Genomic DNA, 21,653 nt, shown 5'->3' on the forward strand with positions numbered 1-21,653 from the left:
AAAGTTAAATTTGGACCGTAGAAAAAATAAAAAAATAAATTAAATGATTAGATAAAATTTAGCTTGAGCTAAAAAAATATTTTCCGCCATTGGCTCAAACAAAAATTTCAAACTCTTAAATGAAGTTCTAAATTCTAATAATGATATTATTTCTAAAGAAAAAACAAGTACATGTACAATAAGAATAATAAAGAGAGTAGTAATTAGTCAATAATGTAAGATTCCATATAAGATCCAATCTAAATATGAGAGGCCATGTCTCTATATATAAAGGGGTAGCGTGATGAGAAAATGAATGCCAAAGCTTGAAAACATAGACACGTCATTATGGAAACTAAAAAAATCATAACGTTGGGACTTCTGTTCCTGCTGATGATAATCCTCTATTTCAAGTGGAATTCAACTGATAATCATTTACTTGGTTCAGATCCAATTTATCACTTTGATAGTAGTTTCTTTCCAGATGATTTTATCTGGGGAACAGCCACATCTGCTTATCAGGTAAAATTAAACATATATATATATATATATATATATATATATATATATAGGTATCGATTACGCGGTTTATAGATTTTTGTTGCTCTCTATGGTGCTTTCGGGCTAATAGGTTTTATGCTAAGTCAATTTAAATTTGCTCGATCTGTGCAATTACGACCTTATGTAATATTATGTATATTTTCATGTTTTTGACATTTAAATTAATTCAGACTGAAGGTGCAGCTGATAAATATGGTAGAAAGCCCAGTATATGGGATACATTTACTCATGAGTTTCCAGGTTTCTTATATCTGTTTCTCTATCTCCCACTCTATTTATATATAGCATGAAATAATATATTTTTTATTAATTTTGTAGAACGGATCTCCGATGGCAGCAATGGAGATGTTGCAGTTGATTTTTACCATCACTACCAAGTATGAAATACCTAATCTTTCTTTGCAGTAGTTGATTCGGTATCCAAACTATTGTTTTCTGCATTTTGGTCGCCAAACTTCGAACGTCTCATTTTGGTTACTAAACTTTAATTTCATTCTAAATAATGTTTATCCAGCTAAAATATTGATGTAATTTCTGGATTGCTAATATTTTCTTGAAACATTATCATGTATAATTTTAAAAGAAATTTTTAGATTAAATCATGCATACATAGAAAGTTTTTATGTAAAAATAGAATAAAATTTGTTGTCCGTAAATCTCTATATAAATGAAACCTAAGTTTATTTTGCTAAACAAATTTAAACCAAATAAATTTTGGTCACTGAATTACAAAGAAATGATAGTTTGAGTGGGTTAAATATTTTTGAGGTCACCGAACTATAACTGTTTTACAGAACGGTTACCGAATTATAAAAAAGTTATAAAATGGCTACCGAAGTATAATTTTTTCTTTTACAAAACAGTTAACGAACTATAAAAATTTGCAAAATAGTTACCAAACTATTGTTAATTTATAAAAAGATTATCTTACTGTAAATCTTTTTCTTATACACATCATCAAGATGATAACCCATTTGTAAAAAAAAAAAATAGTTCGGTTACCGTTTTATTAATTTTTATAGTTCAGTAACTATTTTGTAAAAAATAATTATAGTTCGAGTATTTTGTAACTTTTTAAAATTCGGTTTAACCCTAATTTGAGTACATTCGGATTAATCACCCTAATTTTTGTATGTTTAGACCATAAACTATGAAATACCTAACTTTAGAAAATCATGTTTTAGGAGGACATCAGGAAAATGAGTAGGAGATTGGGTATGAATGCCTTCAGATTTTCCATTTCTTGGTCACGAATAATACCTAGTAAGTACATATGATTATACTATATATTAATCCTCCATTTAATTAATTATATTTGTGAGACTCATTTATTAGTCTGACAATAAAATTTGTGAAATATTTATGATGTAGCTGGGCGTAGAAGTGAAGGAGTAAATGAGGAAGGAATAGATTTTTACAACAGGGTGATCAATGAAACTATACAAAATGGTGAGTCTAAATCTAACACGTCAGGTTTAAGTAATATATATGTTCCTTCTGGCATGGGAGCACCACCCATCTTATTTTTTTTTATCTTATTTATTACGCTAGTTTGTGGCTTTTCATGGTTATATATGTTTATTTCTCAACAAAATAAATTAATATATTTATAATAAAATTGTAAATAAATCATGATCATAATGAATTGTGTCGGGTGATCTTATAATTTATAAAAAAGTCAAAGAGCCTAAATAATAGAAGTAAAATTATTTTATTTTGACGTGGGCGCGGCGGTAATTAGACCCCCACACCTAAGCCAATGTGTCTTGGTTTTTGTTATTATGAGAAAAGTGTTAAAAGCTAATCTCATATTGTTAAATAACATAAATATAAATAAATTTATAAATCTAAAAATTAATTATTTAGTAATTAGTTTTAGTTATTAAATTATAATTAAATCTAAATACATTTCATATTTATATGGATTGTCATAAATTTAATAATTAATTAATAATAATTTATAATGATCACGCTGATACATTAAATAATTATTAGAATAAGGATTAATTACATATAAAATATTTACTTTTATCCTAAATTGCAATTCTATCACGATCTTTAAATTTTTTAATTTCTTTCATTATTTTTTAATTTTTTTACTATTAAAAGTCCGACGATTTATAGCTGAGGTAACAATTGAAGAACATGGCGCGATAAATCAAATGCTATGAGTAATTTGATTCCATCAACTAATTTAATGAATTTTATCCCATCAACTATAAATGAATTTAATAAAATTATTTATTCAAAATTCTTCAACCAAATAATTTTATAGCTTTTTTTCTCAAAGTATATTAATTGAAGGATATAAATATAGAAGAATCAATTAATAATATTTTATAATTGGATGCCTCTCATTTGATCTTCTGTTGTGAGATACAATGTAGGCATGAAGCCTTTCGTGACAATGTTTCATTGGGATGTTCCTCAATCCCTTGAAGACGAGTATGATGGCTTTTTAAGCCCTAAAATAGTGTAAGTATATACATATTCGTGTGCATCTTCAGCTTCAAAAAAATCAAATTAGACATTTTCTAATTAATTCCAACTTAATTTGTTAATTAGATCCGATTTTAAAGATTTTGCGGAGCTTTGTTTCGAACGATTTGGAGACCGAGTTAAAGACTGGATCACTTTAAATGAACCATTTATTTTTAGTACACATGGGTATGACTCGGGTGATTTAGCCCCGGGTCGATGTTCAGCTTGGGTGAATCATGCATGCGTTGAGGGAAACTCAGCAACTGAACCGTATTTAGTTGGCCATCATTTGCTCCTTGCTCATGCTAAAGCGGTTGAATCATACAGAAAACTAGTATGTATAACTTGCAATATTTTCATTTAGTCAACTATAAATGTGGAAATTTAATATTAATATGTAGGTTTTATCTTGTCTTTTATTTATTTAATTTGAAGCATTTTTATAATTTAATCTTCTTATTGATATCGTAGGGTCAAGATGGCAAAATTGGAATAACACTAGATGTAACTTGGCCTGAATCTTACTCCAATAGTGCTGTTGATCGTGAAGCAGCCCAAAGAAACCTTGATTTTTCGTTGGGTTGGTGTGTGCTAATTCCTACTTACTACATTTATCATTTTCTTCGAAATTTCACCGAGGAAATTTCTATACATTTTAATCGTTTTCTTTATCAAATTAAAGGTTTCGATCATGAAAATAAAATTAATTGATTCGGTTCAAACTAAATGCACATTCTAGTTTGTTAGTAAATCAAAACTAATTAATTTAGTGTAGGAGACTTTTTATTTTTTTTATGAATTATTGTAGGAAGACTTGCTCTCTATCTTATAATGAACTAATTAATATACCAGATTGTGTAATGTTGTTAGGTTTATGGAGCCTTTGTATTATGGCGAATATCCGAAAATAATGAAGAAGCTCGTAAATATTCCAGAACGACCACCTCGGTTGCCCGATTTCACTAAGGAAGAATCTCAATTGGTGAAAGGGTCGTATGATTTTATAGGCTTAAATTACTATACTGCAAATTATGCGTCTGCCAATGTTACTGTTGACCCCGATCCTAGACATATTAGATTTGCAACCGATAGTCTTGTTAATCTCACAAGTAAGCTCTTTTCTTTGTTTATATAAAACACTTAATTATAAGTTATAACTCTATATATTAATTATATTAAATTAATCATGCAATTCATTTATTTGTTTACAGAGTATAAAAATGGAAAACCCATTGGTGTGCAGGTCAGTATTTCAATTGAACAAATTCAAGGTCTTCTAAATATTAGAATAAAAAAAAAATACGACGCAGAGCCAATATATTTTTATATGTTTAATGAATTTGGAATTAATTTGCAGGCTTCTCCAGATTGGTTGTATGAATATCCACAAGGCCTCCAATATGTTTTGAACTATACTAAAAACGCATACAATGATCCTATAATTTATATTACTGAAAACGGTAAGTCTTTGATACAATAAATTAACTAATTGTAGTTATTAAAAATGACTCCATTTATTAATTTGAAGTATCTAATTTTGAATGTGTACTGTATGTGGTCATGGGTGAGTCCGATTCGGGGAAACCGGAAATTGATAAATCTCTAAAACCGAATCCGGAAATTGATAAATCTCTAAAACCGTACCAATTACAGACAAACGCCCCTGCTAACCCTGCCTCCTGATAATTATTTTTGTTGAATGTGCTCAGGTGTGGGTGATAACAAAGATTACAGTCCTGAGGAAGCTCTCATGGATAGGTGGAGGATAAGATATATCAATCACCATCTCGGGAATGTACATAGAGCTATTTGGTGAGTCCAATATCTAAAATGTTAAAATTACAAATTTCATATATTTTTTAATTTGCTCGAGTTGTTTCTTGTAGGAACGTTTTTTTTTTTGTAAAACCTGCTTATTTTTTTTACTTCTAGAATCAAATGTGATATTATAAAGGCTTAATTACTCAAAAACTCCCCACCTCTATCTCCTTTTGCAAATATACCCTGACATAGGAATTTCTCCAATTTTATCCTAATTTGTCATTTTATGTTTCAATTGTACCTCAATGTATTAAATTGACCTCTTTTTATTTATAAAAAAGTTTAAAATAAACTTCTATTTTGTATATTATTAATAATATTATGGTCTAATTGAAATATAGACTAAAATGAAGGATTATTTTAAACTTTTTTTCAAATGAAAAGAGATCAATTTAATGTTTTGGGGTACAATTGAAACATAAAAAGGCAAATTAGGATAAAATTGGATGAATTTCTATATCAGGATATATTTGCAAAGAGGGCTAAAGGTGGAGAGTTTTTGAGTGACTAGACCTATTATGAAATAGTGCTTTTACATTGTAATTGATGGGGTTAAATGTCTGGCTAGTTCCTAAAATCTACAAACTATATAAACTTATACTTAAGTTTGTTATAAAATATTTTTAATTTTTATTTAATGTAAAAATATTTAAACATTTTGCAATCAAATTAAACTGATATGATAGTCATATGAAATATATTATTAGAATATACTGATGCATCCACTACCATGCTATCATATTTTTATAAGGATTAATTCCTTAAAAAATCACGAACTTTACACGAAGTTTTATTTTAATCACGACCTTTAAAAGTTGTCATTTAAAGGCACGAACTTTCATTTTATTTCAAATCTAACACAAAAGTAAAATTCGGTGTATTTTATCTGACTAAAAATTCCTAATCCTAGATACTCTAACCGAAAGATAATAAGATTTGATGTTAATTAATAATTTTGGTCTTTCATTAATGATTTAGTGAATAATTTAGTTAATAAAAATACACTGAAATGATGAATTTGAAACAATATGAAAGTTCGTGACTTTAAATGACAACTTTTAAAGGTCATGATTAAAATGAAACTTCGTGTAAAGTTTATGATTTTTTTAGGAATTAATCTTTTTTATAATAACATCCGGCACAGAAACATATTTTAAAAATGTACTTCATCTTATCACTATGTCATATAAATTTAATCGGAAAATATTTTTAAAAATGCATTTTTGATATTAATTCAAAATACATGTATTTAATTCTTATTAGTGCCCGAATGCCTACTAATTCATGGTTGAATTTTCTTTTTATTGCAGTGACAACAAAGTTAATGTAAAAGGCTATTTTGCATGGTCGTTCATAGACAATTTCGAGTGGTCAAATGGTTATACTATAAGAATGGGTTTATACGCTGTTCGCGACAAACATAGTCTAGGAAGGCGCCAAAAGCTCTCGGTTGCTTGGTTTCAACGATTTCTAAAAAATAAAGCGTCTGGCGGCGGGCCAAAATGCGGTCTACTTGAATTAAAATCCGAGTCTTTCTCTGCGGACGAGCTATAAAATATGCACTTGAAATGAACTCGAATTAGTTACTATTCGGGCACCACTTGCAAAATTGTTGAACTGTGTTTGTTGTTAAATTTGAATGAACTGTTTTTCTTGTTCCCTTTCTTTTGATGCATTAGTTTGAATTTTACATTGTGGGCCATATTAAATTAAAGTTGTATTACAGTCTGATCGCTTCAGAATTAGGTCCTTCATTGTTTCAAATTACTTTATCGTATGTCATTTTACTTTTGTAATTCATCGAGTTTCAAATATTTCGGGATTAAGATATTTAAAATTTTGAGTTTTTTAATTGGATAAATTTTAAATCAAAAAATTATAATTTAGTTCATATCAAATTCATTTTATTTGGATTGTAATTTGATAGATCAGATTAATTAATCTTTTTACAGTATAAATGATAAAAACTCTATTAGTTTATTAAAAGAAGGTTTAATCACCAAAAAAAACCCTCACCTTTTAGCCCTTTTTCAGTTGCACCCTTACGTCGTAATTTTATCAATTGCACCCTAATTCGCACCTTTGGGTTTCAATTCCACCCTCAAAATCAAATTGGACTCTTTTTCACTCGGAAAAAATTCATTAAAAACCTTTATAAAATACTCGTTTGAACTCTTTTCCACATAAAAAGTTAAAAATGGATGACTCATTTTAACTTTTTTTAAATAAAAAAGAGATCAATTTAATACTTGAGGGTGGAATTGAAAACCAAAGGTGCGAATTAGGGCGCAACTGACAAAATTGTAACGTCAGGGTGCATTTGAAAAAGAGCTAAAAGGTGGGGTTTTTTTTTGTGATTAAGCCTTAAAAGAATATTACAGTAAACAAATCATTGCTTCGGTTTGAACTTCAATAAGTATTATCAATATCAATTTTATGAACGATTATTCTATAAATTTGCGAAATAAGTATTTCCTCAAAAAATAATGAATAGTGATTCCATTGTTTTTCTTAGCAATCAATCAATAATGAAGAGTGGACAGGGCTTCGGCAACAACTAGAGCTAATTGATCCACTCCCCTATTTGTCACCAAACAACCTTTGAAATCTCTTTCTACCACTGCACAACCAGAACCAGAGCTCCAGCTAAAGCAAGCCGCATCTATGAAAGCAAAAGTATTGTTTAGATATATATAATTATCTGGATTGCTATTCGCCGCCCCCTTTTGCTTACCACCGCACGGGCAAAGGACAATTTTACCCTTTTCACATTTTCAATAGATAACCAATTCATAAAAAAAAAACTAAATCCTCTCAACTCATTCAACTTTTCACAAATTCATATTTTACGAAAATGTCGGATTTGGAACGAGATAGAAATCGACAACCTCCGGTAAGTATTTTTTTTTATTAATTTCGGTTTTTTTTTTAAAAAAAACAATTTAAAAAATAGAAAACGAGATTTCACGTCCCCTCCGGAGGAGGGGACACCGGAAACCGGCGTCCCCTCTTCCGGAGGGGACGTGAAATCCGACGTTCCCTCCGGAAGAGGGAACGTGGATTTCCCACGTTCCCTCTTCCGGAGGGAACGTGCGGCGTCCCCTCCGGAAGGGGGGACGCCGGAAACGGCGTCCCCCCTTCCGGAGGGGACGCCGGACGCCCGTTCCGTAATTTAATATTATTTTTTTTTTTTTAAAATTTAAAATAAAAAATTAAATTTAAAAATAAATTAAATAATTTTACAAATTTATTTAATTTAATATATATTATTTCTATAATTTAAATTATTATAATTGCAGGGCAGAAAGCGTATGGGGAAGACGTTTTTGGCCCCAGAATTAGGGGGATCGGGAGCCCGTCACGTTACGACGCGTAAAGTTTCTGCCTCGGCTCGACGGAAGAAACAAGCGCATACTTCTCCCGATGAGGTCCGCATTTCTGTTGAGGATCTTAGAGAGTCTGATGATTTTGTGAGCTCAGAGGACGAGCCAGAGGACGAGCCAGAGGACGAGCCAAGTGAAAAAATTTACATTTCTAAACGGAAAAAGGGTGCAGGTGGTCGGTTCGTTGGCGACTCGTCATCAGGTAAATATAATTAAATGATTATAATTAATTTAATAATATTGTTAAAAAATTAAATGTAATTTAATTATGTTTACTGTTACTTTCAGGGTCGAACAGACGACCTGAAGAGGTTGACGTGTGGACCGTTACTGGTCCAGTACCTGGTGGACCCGAGGATGACACTGTTATTCCTAGTTTTCTCGGGCATGTCGCTTCTCGGCTATGGGATGGGGCGGACAGAGGCGTGCTGAAGTGTCAGACTAGACATGGAGCTCTGAAGAAGCTGAGACAGTGGTATGAGACGGCCTCAGAGGAGGTTAAGGTGCTGATAGACGGGACTGAGATATCACATCTCCCGTTTATCATGTTTGATCATCTGGATATCCCGCTCCTTTCTGCATTTGTGGAGCGATGGCAGCCAGATACAAACTCTTTTCACATGCCATTCGGGGAGATGACCATCACATTACATGACGTGTGGCATATTCTTCGGATTCCAGTTGCTGGGGCTATGGTTTCAGGTGCGATATTCTGTTATATTTTTTACATTTAATGTTATTTAGAATAAGTTAATTGTTTTAGGTTATTTAATAAAATATTTAGACAAATTAGTTGTTTAATGTGGATTGTGTTTTGGTTTGCCAATTGTAATTTCTTTGCAGGACTTCCCTGAAAAATGGGTGATGCTCATTTTTAGGGGAAGTGCTGCCCAATTTTTTCTAGAAATTTACTGTACCTATTGCGTGATATTAATTTAAATTGCGAAATTATGTTTTCAGGTCAGCCGAACAAGGCTCAGCTGATGGCTTACTGCGTACAGATTTTAGGTATTTCACCAGAGGATCTTGTGAGTAAGACGAGCAAGCATTTTGCCCAGGGAGGTGTGCTGATTGAGTCGATCATCAGCTTATGTAGGCGTGACCGTACTGCAGAGGTGGAGGCAATAGCCTGGATCTGGTTGACGTTAGGTTGCACTCTATTCACTGACAAGAGTGGCCATCGGATTAGACCTGCAACCATATGGGAGGTGCGGGAAGGAGTCACAGATACGAGTACAGTTTCCTGGGGATCAGCTACACTAGCTTATCTCTATCGGCAGCTTGGAATCTCATCGAGAGGAGACTGCTCCGGTTTGACTGGCTGTCTGACACTGCTGCAGACATGGATTTATGAGTACTTTCCATGCTTCCGGCCCCAGCGAGAGCGGTTGTTGATCGAGTCTCATCTTCCTCGATGTTCTAGCTGGAGTGCTATTGCGTCTGATTGCTCAGCCACCCGACTTCGGTCCTTGCGAGCTCGTTTGGACACGCTGACTGCTGAGGAGGTATGTAAATTTGTTAATCTATTAGTTAAATTTTATTTTATTACGATCGCTATATTTTAATTTTTGTTTTGTAATTTTTTAACAGATCACATGGCTCCCTTTTGGCGGCGAGCCTGCTGCCACCGTAGAGCACACTGCATATTATGGCTGGATAGCGTACCGGGACATTGTCGAGCCGTACATGCCGTCTAGGGTGCTGCGACAGCTGGGTTATGTGCAGACTGTACCTGTGCCAATTTGTCGGCCAATAGGGGCTGTTAGGTCCTGGAAGTCAATCAAGTACTCTGTGGACATGAGTGTGACGATTGCGGTTGACATGTGGAACGCTTTTCCGGTCATGTACAAGCTGCCGTTAATGGGATTTGAGGAAGCCCACGTTATTGCTGGAGGATGCCATCCAGCTTACCTGGACTGGTTCGAGCGCCATTCGCACCCCCGTGTCCTTCCTGGCAGAGATGTTCCACGACGACATCCTCCCCGCAGCAACAACGATTATGTAAGTTTTCATTTTATAATTTAGTGAATATTACATATATTTAACATATTGAATTTACTTGTCTATTTGTGGTATTACAGTGGATGACACTGGTGACCACGAGGTACGAGCATTTCATCCAAAAAGTCAGCACGATTACCGGCCAACATAGACAGCACTGCGACTTTGACGGCATTCCGGAGTTGGAGACTGAGACGGAGGAGGCCAGCACGGACTTGGAGAGAATCATTGCCGCTTGGCGCATTGCTGACTGAGTGTTGTTAGTATATGTTGTATGTTTATAATATTAGTACTTTTTTTTGATTATGGACTTGTTTTCTTTAGATGTTAGTTTCTAGAGAATTTTTTATATTATGTACGTGTTTGTTTTTATGCAATTTCATGAACATTTTTAAATATTACGTACTGTGGAGTTCAAAAATATTACACGTATAATAATAAAACACGCAATCAGCATAATTACCGAATAAACATTTTACAATCAACTCAATCTGCCATACCTATCAAACTATCCCATTGCTCTCTCCTATTAGCATATAAAGTATGCCAAGACTGAACAGTATGGTCCCTGTGCTGGAACCACAGGGTGGGAATTGGTGGGACAGGAAAATTATCCTGCAAATTCAACCTAACAAAATGTGCGCGTCCACTAATATACAATATCACTATCTCCTTCGATGGTCGTGAGTGAACCTCAGAGGAATGCAAAGGCAGAACAGTAAACGAAGAGAACCGCGTCTGTTGTAGCGTCCCGCCTTGTATGTAAATAACAGCTGCATTGAAGATAGTGGCAATAGGGAACAAGTCATCCAATACCTGCATCCATTTAATAAGTCAGAATATAAATATCATTTCTTAAAAAAAATATAATAACTTTGTGATAAATTTATATAATTCAGTTAAATACCTGCATCCAGTAGCTAGGGCCACACTCGCCGCCTTCCCAGCTAATACGTGTAATGGCCGCTTGCAACCCATCAATGAAAATACCTTCGTATCGATAAGGGTGGGCGGAGATTTCGTTTGCAATGTTCATTCTAGTCATTCCCCACATCTTCTCGTCACCATATATGTGGTCTGCCACCACGCGAAATCCACAGTTGCCGTCTCCACGCACGTCCACAAGCTCGTCAACGAATGGTAAAAGGAATCCTGGAATAACCTCCGCATTTTGCAAACCAGCTGCGGGAAATAAAAAAAATATTATTATAAATAACAAGGATACTACTACAGTAGACGTACATAACGAATATTAGTGGATGATAATTACCTAACGCGGATGTACGATTTTTCTGAGCTTTGGAAGATTTAGGACGACCAGGTACACGGTCCTTGTACTCATGACGACTCGGATCCCGCTTCGTTGATTTGCTCCCCTTTGGTCGACCTCTGACATTTGTTTTAACTTCTGGTTCCATGTAGCCTAAGTCTTCGGGGTGAAGTCGCTCTCGAACAATACGAGAAATATCACGCAACACTGAAGGATCCTTAGTCATGACCTCGTCGGCGACCTCGTGAAAATACTGATGTTCCTCAGTCTGAAAACCAGCAAAATCGGGTTGCGCAGATGTGTCCAATCCATCGCCGAGAATAACAAGTTTCGTCCAAAACGGGTGTATACTGTCAAGGCTGATCGGGTTACCTACAAATAACACATATTAGCTTTCAATAACAATATTAATATTTTTAATATTAGTATTCAATGAAAGTGGTGCGTGATACCTGAATCGACCACCGCTCGCAGCTCACATGCACAGGGGATCTGATGTGTTGATCTAACCACACAACCACAGCGATCGTAGACATCGGTACTCAATTCTCGCATACGCCTTAGTTCTTTCGATATTAAATCCAGACAGTAATGCGACACTCTGCATGAGAGCTTGTCAAATGGAAAACCGCGTCGATGTACGCCAATAGTCCGTCTGGAGTCCTCAAGTGTTTTGCTGCAGTAATTTTAAAACATTTATGTTAATAACAATGTCCACATAGTTTGTATAAGTACTAATATTACTCGAGAAGAATGTTACCGGATATCTATCAGCTGCGACTGTATAACTTTGTCGACCTTCGTCCAGACTGTGTCCAGAGCACCGGTGCTAGAGTTGAGCCACTGCTTAAGCTGAGCATGTGCGCTCTCGACTCTACATGTGGTGGTGTTTCCAAAATGTAGGACTAAGTCCGTCCAGCAAGATACGAACTTCTCTCTGTGTCCCAGCCAAGTCCCCTCAATGTACTGTATCAACCCTGGAAAACCTTTAAACCGATCTCTGAAGTGCTCCACAGCTATGTTATATTGATCAAAACTTGGCGCTCTGATAATTTTCTTCCATGTACTATTCTTGAAAATTTCAGCAAACTCTTGGTTTTTCCCACTAATTCTGTACACTCTATCTTCTACGTCCTTATTTATGTGCCACGTACATAGTAGATGAGAAGAACGTGGGAAAACCTCTGACACTGGTCTCATAAGCCCCAATTCTCGATCAGTAAGAATAGCGCTCGGATGAATATGTTCCCCAATCAAGCACCTGCATTATTGCCCGATGATTTAATAAGTAATTTGAATTTGAATATCATTAAAATATCAAATAACATAATTATAATTAAATACCTCAGTCTCTCCAATACCCATCTGTAGCTCCCTTCAGTCTCATCCTTCATAATTGCATATGCAATTATAAAGTTCTTGTTGCAAGGAGTCATTCCAATAATCTCAAAAAAAGGCAGCTTGTACTTGTTCGTCTTGTACGTGGAGTCCATGCCGATGATCCAGTAGTATGTACGAAGTAGTCTCACTGAATCAGGATGAGCCATGAAAATATGGGTCAACACACCTGTATCCTCCTCAGCAAGAGTCTAGTGTACATAATCATTTTGCTGAGCCATGTGATAAAATTGCCCAACCACATCTCTACCCTCAAAGCTAGACTTTCTCAAAGTCTCTCTATAGTTGTACACTTGCTTTATTCTAGGGTTGTCAGATGGTACTTTTTCTTTTAAAGCTGCCATGATAGAACACGGCTTCGCTTGTGCCGCAGTCATATCTCGCACAATTTCTTTCGCCTCGCCACTCAGCCCACTCATCTGACGGTATCCTTCAGGATACACAGCTAGAGCATGGTTGTGTGTACTCGAAATACCAGGATCTGTAAGTATAAACCATGCAGTCTTTCCTAATTTGACAATAATTTTAAATTTGCACTTACACGCTTTTGTCTTCGTATTTTTCCGTACGAAGGAATCAGAATCTGTGAATGAACCTCTGTAACGCTCACCCCGAGCACATCGTAGAAGCTTCTTTTTCCCCTCGTTCTTATGTGACGAAATGACTAATTCAAATCCAATCTTTATAGCAGTACTCTTAGCCCAAGTAATTGCTTCAACATCACTATCAAACCCATGATCTAGCTTAAACCAATCGCTGTAATCAATTCCATCACCGCCATAATCTTCTAAATCAACCTGCAAAACATAAATACTTACGTTTAACAAATCGAAATAATATGTAATAAAAAGTCGTAATAATATGGAATAAAAAATTACTGTAATTATTAATTTTTTTAGCATTAATTAATTTCCGGCCGCGACGTTTCGGTCGCGGCCGGAAAAGGGGACGCCGGCGTCCTCTCCAGAGGAGAGGACGCCGGCGTTGGGCGTCCCCTCTAGAGGAGGGGACGCCCAGCTCCACGTCCCCTCTAGAAGAGGGGACGTGGAGTTGGGCGTCCCCTCCTCTAGAGGGGACGCCAATTTTGGGCGTCCCCTCCTCTAGAGGGGACGCTCGGCGTCCTCTCTAGAAGAGGGGACGCCCAAAATTGGCGTCCCCTCTAGAGGAGAGGACGTTGAATTTCACGTCCTCTCCTCTGGAGGGAACGTGAAATCCAATCGTCCCCTCCTCTGGAGGGAACGTGAAATCCAATCGTCCCCCTTGAAAAAATTTAAAAAAATATTTAAAAAATTTAATTATTACCCCAGAAAAGCCGGAAAAACTTGTTTCCGAATGTCGATACTCGTTTCCCGACGAATTATACTCGTTATCCGTCATTTTACTCGGCTTTTTACATATTTTTCCGAATGTGTTCGAATAAGTTGAGAGAATCTTGGTTTTTTTTTTTCGAAATTTTTCTAAAAGGGCAGAAAATGTCTTTTGCCTGTGCGGTGGTAAGCAAAAGGGGGCGGCGAATAGCAATACCCTATAATTATAGATAATTAATTCAGTGGTTAAAGTTAGGGTCTTTATGGGACATTTAGCCATTTTAAAAAAATTATATATACATAACTTTGTTCTTCTTTTGCGATAAACAGAGGGTTAAGAAATTAAATCCTAATCACTACTCATAATCTTAATTTCTTCACGAAAAACTTGAATTCTAGCTATATTACTCACTAATTCTTCAACGGAAGGTTCAAATCAACTATTGGTGGAGTAATCGACGGAGTAAATCAAGTTCGATAGAAGAGATCGTTGAGAAGTTGATTTTAATCTGTCTTGAGTTGTATTAAGCTAGGATTGGGTTTTGTTAAGAATCGGTTAATGTTTGAATTTTGATAAGTTACTGTGAATGATTTTTGGCTATGGAGTTTGTATGATGAAGATGGTAAGTGTAATTAATGCATAACTAGTTTATAATTTATAGCACATTTTGTAATACATTTTTGAAATATAACATTTATAAAATGGAAATTTAGGAATATAATCGATAATTGATTATTAACAATAAGTTAATGCTGTAAGTTAAATATTTAAGTGAATAAAGGCAATAAGAACGCGAGCTATTTATAATGCGACTATAAGACGTATTGAGATTAGATTATAAAAGAAAAGTTAATGGATTAAACAAGTTAAGTATAGATTTAATATAATAAGTTATGAGGCTTAATCGTAACATAATACTTGATATAAGTGTACAATTAGTAAATTTAGTTAATTTATATTATATCAATGTTGAATTCTAAGAAATTATTGATATTTTATCTTAAAGTAAAGGAGTGTACTTGAGAATGAATTACAATATATAGCGGAATATAAATAACCGGGCCTGGGGAGCGTGAGATCTCGGACGATGGGTCATAGTTGTGATTTATGTTTGCAAAGTAAAATCGAGATTTAAACGTCGGACCCAAAATTTATGAATTCAGTCGACGAAAATATGAAAAGTGTTTTAAGAATCAGCACTTAACTCGATAATCGATTAACTGATTATAAAAAAGAGTAGAAGTTTAAAATTGCGTGATTTTTTATTATAGTATGAGTTCACAGTCAGCCTAGAGTTAAGCCTGTATTATTTTATAATTATTAACGAGTAATTTATATTTAGATCTGACGAGTTTCGCGAATCTCAGGGTCAGACAACAGCAATAAGGGAGTATTATTTTGGACATATCGATCGACTGTTAGTTTGTAAATATTTGATTTTGAATATTTAAAATACATTGCTTTATATCTCTAATTATTTTATATGAATCGTACTTTATTTAATATTTTTAAACTAGTATAGATCTGACGAAACATGCTATTTATTAGGTGTCAATCGTGTGCACTAGTAGCATCAACCTAGGATTGTGACCTAATAAAGATTGTAGATGTGAAATTTTATATATTGTAAAAGTTAGATATGAGGTTAACTCGGTTGAGACCTTGGGATTGGGATCTCAATGGATTAAACTCTCGGAACTTCTATCTAGTGAGTAGATTCGGTAGAGCTATGAATCTTTCGGGACTCACAACTTGAGATTACGAAATGGTCGAAGGTTAACTCCGTAGAGCTGTGAATCTTTCGAGATCGTGCCAAAAGGAATATGTTGATATGTGTTATATACAGACATTATATATGATATTGGAGACAAAATTACTTGTATATACCAGACTTATAACTATTTCTGGATATGAGACAAATAGCTAATTATGAATTAGGGTTTCATTCAATTATATATTTGAAAGTACATGCATACGACATTTTTATCGTGTGAATTTAAAGTTTTAATTCAATATTCATCAGTAACTTATACGAACTCACTCAGTTTATACTGACTCGTTGCTTCCAAACATTTTTACAGGCATAGAAGTTTACTGGATTGGATTTTCGCATCTTGTTGGAAGTCTAATTTTGAAAAGTATTTGTAAAGTAATGTTTTTACTCTAGCGCCGCAGTAATACTAGTATTATAATTTTTTTTATGTGCTATAGACCCAGTCTGTAAATTTAGTGCACTCTGATAATACTTGTTGGTATTCACTCACGATGTTTGATATGATGTATATCTTGTGTGATAAATATTTATGTTTATTTCAGGTTTGACCTCGTTGTGTGATTTAATAGCAGTTGTCATGCCGACCTTTGAAAGTTTAAGAGTTAAAGCAAAAATTTATAGTGATTTCAAGCTCGTTACGGGTTTCGGAGCTATCACTTTCATTCCCTTGTGATTTTTAGTCCGAGATTTAGAATCGTGATAGTTGGGTGGTCAAAAATGATAACCAACACGGCCGACAGATGGTCAACACATGCTACGCTCACTAATTATCACTGGACTATTAAGACTGACGACTTTTTATATATGAGTATATTAGAGCAAATTACTTTGAGATTCCTAAGATATATCATAATTAACAATTTGATATCTCTTATTTCAAATTGATATAATTAGGATATCAATTTGTTGAATTACTGGTTCAACCAGGTCAATCAACAGTTTGATTGACGGTTCCAATCCGATGAACTGGAATTCTGATTCTTAAAATAAATCGAACCAATTAATTGACCCATTTTTTATTTAACCGGTTCAACCGAGTTATCAGACCTCATTTTATATATGCAAATTTAAGTGTTTTGCTGTCAATTTTGCAGCCCATCGCTAATTCTCGTAAAAAGAAATTCATATGTATACATTTTTTATAAGTGGACTACTAAATACTGTCCCTAAATTACTAGTCACCGCACCTATCATTAACTAAAGACTTAATTACTTAAAAAAAACTCACTTTAATCTTTATTTCGTTTATATCCTGACCTAGAAAAACTGTCACATATACCCTTGACGTTGTCATTATGTTTCGCCTCTACCCCAAATTTCAAAAAAAAGATGATTTATTAAAAACAACTAAATTTAAGGGTTATTTTATACCTTTTTCTATTAAAAAATGTACAAACTAATACTTCATCTTTAAAAACATTCAAATAAGTCCTAAAATTAATTAATTTTTTTAATTTAAATAAAATAAATAAATAAAATAAAATATTTTTATTAAGTCCTACTTATAACCGTACTTCTATTTAAAAAACCGCTAATATTAATTTTTTTTTAATTTTTTAATTTTTACGGAAATAAACTCCTTTTTCCATGGACTCCTCCATCTGTTGAGGAAGGAGCTGCTCCTTCCTCCATGTGAGGAAGGAGCAGCGTCCTCCTTCCTCGTGGAGGAAGGAGCAGCGAGCTCCTTCCTTCCATGGAAGGAAGGAGCTCGACATGGAAGGAAGGAGCTCGCTGCTTTTCTTCCTTCCATGGAAGGAAGAAAAGCTCCTCCTCCATTTTTTTTAATTTTAAAAAAAAAAATTGAAAATTGATTTTAAAATTAAAGTGCGGTATTAGGTTGAAATTAATTAGTCTGATGTAAAAAAATTTACGGTTTTTAATTTTTAAAAAATTATTGGTAATTAATATAAATTAAATTATTATTATTAGTTGATTTTTTTAAAGAAGAAGGTGTTTTTGTTTAATTAATAACATTGACGTGTAATTAGAATATATGCTAAAAATGAAGGATTATTTTAAACTCTTTTTCAAATGAAAAGAGGTCAATTTAATACCTCGAGGGTAGAGGAGAAACATAATGACAACGTTAAGGGTATATGTGACAGTTTTTCTAGGTCAGGGTATAAACGAAATAAAGATTAAAGGTGGGGTTTTTTTTAAGTAATTAAGCCTTAACTAAATACCCTTATCCCTATTTCAAATTCAAAACAAAAAACCAAATCCTCTCGACTCATTCAAAATCCGACGAATGAATATAACGATTTAAAATAAAAGTGTCGGAAGCTAGCGGAAATAGAGAACGAGAACATCGAATAAGTGATATGTTTTGCGTTTTTAGTTTTTTAAATTTTTTTAAAATATTTCCGGTCTGACGTCCTGAGATGGCGCTGAGAGTTTTGTTTCTGGTTTACACATTGTTGACGTAGACTTCATCTAGAAGTTTAATTAATACGACTGTATAGGCCTGGACTATCTTATTATTTGTAAAATTGAAAGAAAGTTTCTTTGGATGATGTATAAATTACATAGTAAAAGTACATTGTTTTATTATGTTTATTGTAATAATAAGGCATAAAAGTTTTTTATATTCATAATTTTAATTATTTTATTAAATATATCTTTTAAAAATAATTTAAAACTTGTAATCTGTTGTTTTTACCAATTAAAACCGATACTTTTAATTTAAATGTCTTTTCATGCGCATAATCCTTAATTTAAACTCAATTCTCAAATCGAAATACAAAATGAATTATGTGAATAAGTATATACCAAGTCAGTCCTGTGATAAAGCCCTTTCAGCCAAGCTAGCGTGTTAAAAACAGAAAGTCGTAGAGTAAAATAATTAGTTATCGAATTAAAAATTTATTAAAAAAATTTAAAAATAACAATGATTAATTTGAAGTTTCAGTAAAAAAAAAATGATTTGAAGCTTGATATAATTACTCCATTTTTAAAATGGATGGGTTAGAATTAATGTGTCAAAATATTTTTTTAAAATATATTTAATAAAAATATCAAAATTGTGGACATAGCTTATTTTTCCCAATAATAATAAATTTTCATCTAAAAATTGAATAAAACATTTAATTCAAAATTTATACAATTTTTTTGAAAATAAATATATCTACCATTCTCTAATTATAGCGGTACGCATTATTATATGAATAGTGATATGCATTCTTATTGGACAAAAAAAAATTATTTATTTTTTGTTTATATATTAGGCGAGGTCTTCTTAAAAAGAACCTAATAACGTAACATTTTCTGGAATGTCAACTTTCGAAGCAGGTATGCAGTAGGAACACTCCATGAAATCGAATGATTCGAGTAGATATTTCTTTTGAAGCAGGCACCAGGAACACACAATGAAATCGAATCAACATTTTCGTTTTTTTTTTGGATTATATGATCTTCTGATGTTTATATGATTTCATCCATTAAAATGAAGGCCTAATGCACCCGACTTTTTAACCTCTTATACACTGACATTGAAAACTGATTAATTTTATCTTATTTTGTGTTTTTTTTGTTTTCAATCATACCTTTAAATATAAAATTTATATTTTTTTAATTAAAAAAATATAAAAGAATTTTTCAAAAAAAGGTTAATTTAATATAAAAAGGGTCAATTTAAACAATTTTTTGAACTTTTTTAAATAAAAAAAAGGTCGATTTAATACTTAAAATTACAATTGAAATGAAAAAATGCAAAATAGAATAAAATTGACTAGTTTTTAAAGTTAGGGTAAAATTAAAAAAAAGACTAAAAAAATCAGGTGTTTTTAAGATATTAAACCTAAAATAAAAAGAGAGCTGGAATTTCACCATCTAAATAAATGGATCCATTTGAAATACTCATATTCTTTAATAATAGAAAAGTTATTTAAAAGGAACTCGGAAATTCATTCATAAAAAAAAATTTAATGTCATAAAAATACATTAACTTTACACGTTTTTTTATTTTGATCACGCCGTTTAAAAATCATCATTTTCATACACGAACTATCAATTTTTCTCAAATTCATGCACCGTTCAAAAATCCGGTGAAAATTGTAGAGCTGACAACCAGATAATGACATGTCATAATGAATCAGATAGTGACATGTCAATAATATTTTTTAGATTTTTGAACTGTTTATGGATTTGAGAAATATTGGTACTTGGTATATGAAAATGATGACTTTTAAATGGCGTGATTAAAAGAGAAAATGTGCAAAGTTAGTGAATTCTTTTGAACGTTACTCAAAAAATAAACAAAAAAATTTATCAATTATAATTAATATATTAAAATATTTTTATAATATATTTTTATTTTTTCAAAATAAATCACTATAAAATCACTGTATTTAATGCCTAATGAAAGTATTTTAATAATTTTGTGTTTTATTAGACATCTTAGCTTATCCTTTTTTGGTTTTATTTAACCTCTCAAATTATTCGTGAAAAATATACACACTAATATGAAAAAATAAAAATAGTTTTGATTTTGGTCTATTTGACCCATAAATTATATTATTTTGATCTATAATACTCCTTAACTAATTTGTTTTTCTATTGCACATCTAAATTTCTATTTTCGTTCATTTACCCTCTCATACAGTGTATCAATTCTAAAAAAAAGTATAAATTTGCGCTTCATATTTCAACTAAAAAGCAATGTCTTTTATTCATTATCTAAAAATTCATTTGAATATTAATTGTTTTAATTTTAGCAATGTATTTTTGACACAAACTTGCAATTTTAGCAATTTAATACATGAACTATCATTTATTTTTTAAATTCTAAGTATCGAGCCATTTTCCTTTAGAAAAATACTGAAGTGTACATCGAAATTAAACACTAATTCAGGGTTCACATCAGTATCTTTTAAACATAAAATTTTTCGGTGCTTAAAACTATAAAAAGCCGAATGTTGGTGTGTACAATTTTCATAATTGAAAGTTTGTGTTAAATTTACAAAACACATTAAAATTTGTACATTTTTAAGCAGTTGAGTCTTCATTTAATATCATCAAAGCATAGTAAATATATGTATTTTATAAATATCGTTATAAAAAAGAAAAAAAACTCTTGTTGTCATTGTTGAATATAAAAAAAATGTTTATATGTACAATAAGTAATATCATGTAATTATTTGATTAGTTTTAAATATTTTTTTATTCATTTTTACTACTTTTTTCTAATTTTTACCATCGTCAACAAATTACAAATTTTTAACAAAATTTAAAATAAATATTTTTTTAAAAGAATTCTATGTCATCGTACATAAATTCATTTTTGTATGCTTATTAGCATTCATTCTAGACATAATATTAAAAAAAATCAAATAATTGTATTTTCGAGAGGTTAAATGGGTAAAAACAATTAATACTTTAAATGTTCAATAGAAAAAAAAAATACTTTAGAGGTTAAATAAAATAAAATAAAATAATTTTAAGGGTCTAATTATGCATTATAATTAGTTATTCTTCACCTACTTCAAAAAGTTTAAATAGACGCGCTTTTTCACGGTGGACAAAAACGGTAATATATCGGTAAAAAAGTTATCAAAGTTGAAGGGTTAAATAGAATACAATTGAAAGTTAAGAGATTCAGTTGAAAATAGAAAAGGTATACAAGCCTAATAGAATAAACTGGTATAATTTAAGGGTTAAATTATATATCAAGCCGCTTTAA

General features: G+C 32.4%; 4 protein-coding genes across 5 annotated transcripts; 2 read left to right on the top strand and 2 right to left on the bottom strand.

The window, feature by feature from the left end:
* Positions 1 to 271: 271 nt before the first annotated feature.
* Positions 272 to 6,591, top strand: LOC126660665 (beta-glucosidase 24-like). Its single transcript, XM_050354264.2, has 13 exons — positions 272 to 501; positions 711 to 780; positions 859 to 917; positions 1,725 to 1,803; positions 1,912 to 1,989; positions 2,928 to 3,015; positions 3,106 to 3,355; positions 3,493 to 3,605; positions 3,892 to 4,130; positions 4,233 to 4,264; positions 4,379 to 4,481; positions 4,731 to 4,833; positions 6,153 to 6,591. Exons 1-13 carry the CDS (start codon positions 328 to 330, stop codon positions 6,394 to 6,396), a joined length of 1,632 nt encoding a protein of 543 aa, XP_050210221.1. The 5' UTR covers positions 272 to 327; the 3' UTR covers positions 6,397 to 6,591.
* A 1,020-nt stretch (positions 6,592 to 7,611) lies between these two features.
* On the top strand, positions 7,612 to 10,518 carry LOC126660663 (protein MAINTENANCE OF MERISTEMS-like). Of its 2 annotated transcripts, none has more exons than XM_050354261.2 (6): positions 7,612 to 7,735; positions 8,142 to 8,427; positions 8,514 to 8,927; positions 9,186 to 9,730; positions 9,816 to 10,226; positions 10,307 to 10,518. In XM_050354261.2, the coding sequence occupies exons 1-6, from the start codon at positions 7,697 to 7,699 to the stop codon at positions 10,478 to 10,480; spliced, it is 1,869 nt and encodes a 622-aa protein (XP_050210218.1). In that variant the 5' UTR covers positions 7,612 to 7,696; the 3' UTR covers positions 10,481 to 10,518. The 2 variants fall into 2 exon arrangements, with proteins under 2 accessions (XP_050210218.1, XP_050210219.1); XM_050354262.2 differs by having other exon boundaries at positions 7,628 to 7,735; positions 8,147 to 8,427.
* Positions 10,519 to 10,694: 176 nt separating this feature from the next.
* LOC126661558 (uncharacterized) lies at positions 10,695 to 13,043 on the bottom strand. The gene is made up of 6 exons (XM_050355413.2): positions 12,841 to 13,043; positions 12,257 to 12,757; positions 11,949 to 12,172; positions 11,497 to 11,868; positions 11,134 to 11,408; positions 10,695 to 11,042 (listed from the first exon to the last, which is right to left on the bottom strand). Exons 1-6 carry the CDS (start codon positions 13,041 to 13,043, stop codon positions 10,713 to 10,715), a joined length of 1,905 nt encoding a protein of 634 aa, XP_050211370.1. The 3' UTR covers positions 10,695 to 10,712.
* Positions 13,044 to 13,085: 42 nt separating this feature from the next.
* Positions 13,086 to 14,353, bottom strand: LOC126661559 (uncharacterized). Its single transcript, XM_050355414.2, has 2 exons — positions 14,197 to 14,353; positions 13,086 to 13,691 (listed from the first exon to the last, which is right to left on the bottom strand). Exons 1-2 carry the CDS (start codon positions 14,269 to 14,271, stop codon positions 13,086 to 13,088), a joined length of 681 nt encoding a protein of 226 aa, XP_050211371.1. The 5' UTR covers positions 14,272 to 14,353.
* Between the last annotated feature and the right edge of the window lie 7,300 nt (positions 14,354 to 21,653).

Source organism: Mercurialis annua, linkage group LG8 (genome assembly GCF_937616625.2).
Source record: "Mercurialis annua linkage group LG8, ddMerAnnu1.2, whole genome shotgun sequence".
Taxonomy (NCBI): Eukaryota; Viridiplantae; Streptophyta; class Magnoliopsida; order Malpighiales; family Euphorbiaceae; genus Mercurialis; species Mercurialis annua.

Coding starts and splice junctions, on each gene's coding strand:
- LOC126661558 (XM_050355413.2), bottom strand. CDS start 13,043: ATGGCTCATCCTGATTCAGTGAGACTACTTCGTACATACTACTGGATC. Junction 12,758..12,840: donor TGGGTATTGGAGAGACTGAG/GTATTTAATTAT, acceptor GCAATAATGCAG/GTGCTTGATTGGGGAACATA. Junction 11,869..11,948: donor GCGAGCGGTGGTCGATTCAG/GTATCACGCACC, acceptor TGTTATTTGTAG/GTAACCCGATCAGCCTTGAC.
- LOC126660665 (XM_050354264.2), top strand. CDS start 328: ATGGAAACTAAAAAAATCATAACGTTGGGACTTCTGTTCCTGCTGATG. Junction 4,265..4,378: donor GAAAACCCATTGGTGTGCAG/GTCAGTATTTCA, acceptor ATTAATTTGCAG/GCTTCTCCAGATTGGTTGTA. Junction 4,482..4,730: donor AATTTATATTACTGAAAACG/GTAAGTCTTTGA, acceptor GAATGTGCTCAG/GTGTGGGTGATAACAAAGAT.
- LOC126660663 (XM_050354261.2), top strand. CDS start 7,697: ATGTCGGATTTGGAACGAGATAGAAATCGACAACCTCCG. Junction 8,428..8,513: donor CGTTGGCGACTCGTCATCAG/GTAAATATAATT, acceptor TGTTACTTTCAG/GGTCGAACAGACGACCTGAA. Junction 8,928..9,185: donor TGCTGGGGCTATGGTTTCAG/GTGCGATATTCT, acceptor TTATGTTTTCAG/GTCAGCCGAACAAGGCTCAG.
- LOC126661559 (XM_050355414.2), bottom strand. CDS start 14,271: ATGACGGATAACGAGTATAATTCGTCGGGAAACGAGTATCGACATTCG. Junction 13,692..14,196: donor GTTTTTCCGGCTTTTCTGGG/GTAATAATTAAA, acceptor TATGTTTTGCAG/GTTGATTTAGAAGATTATGG.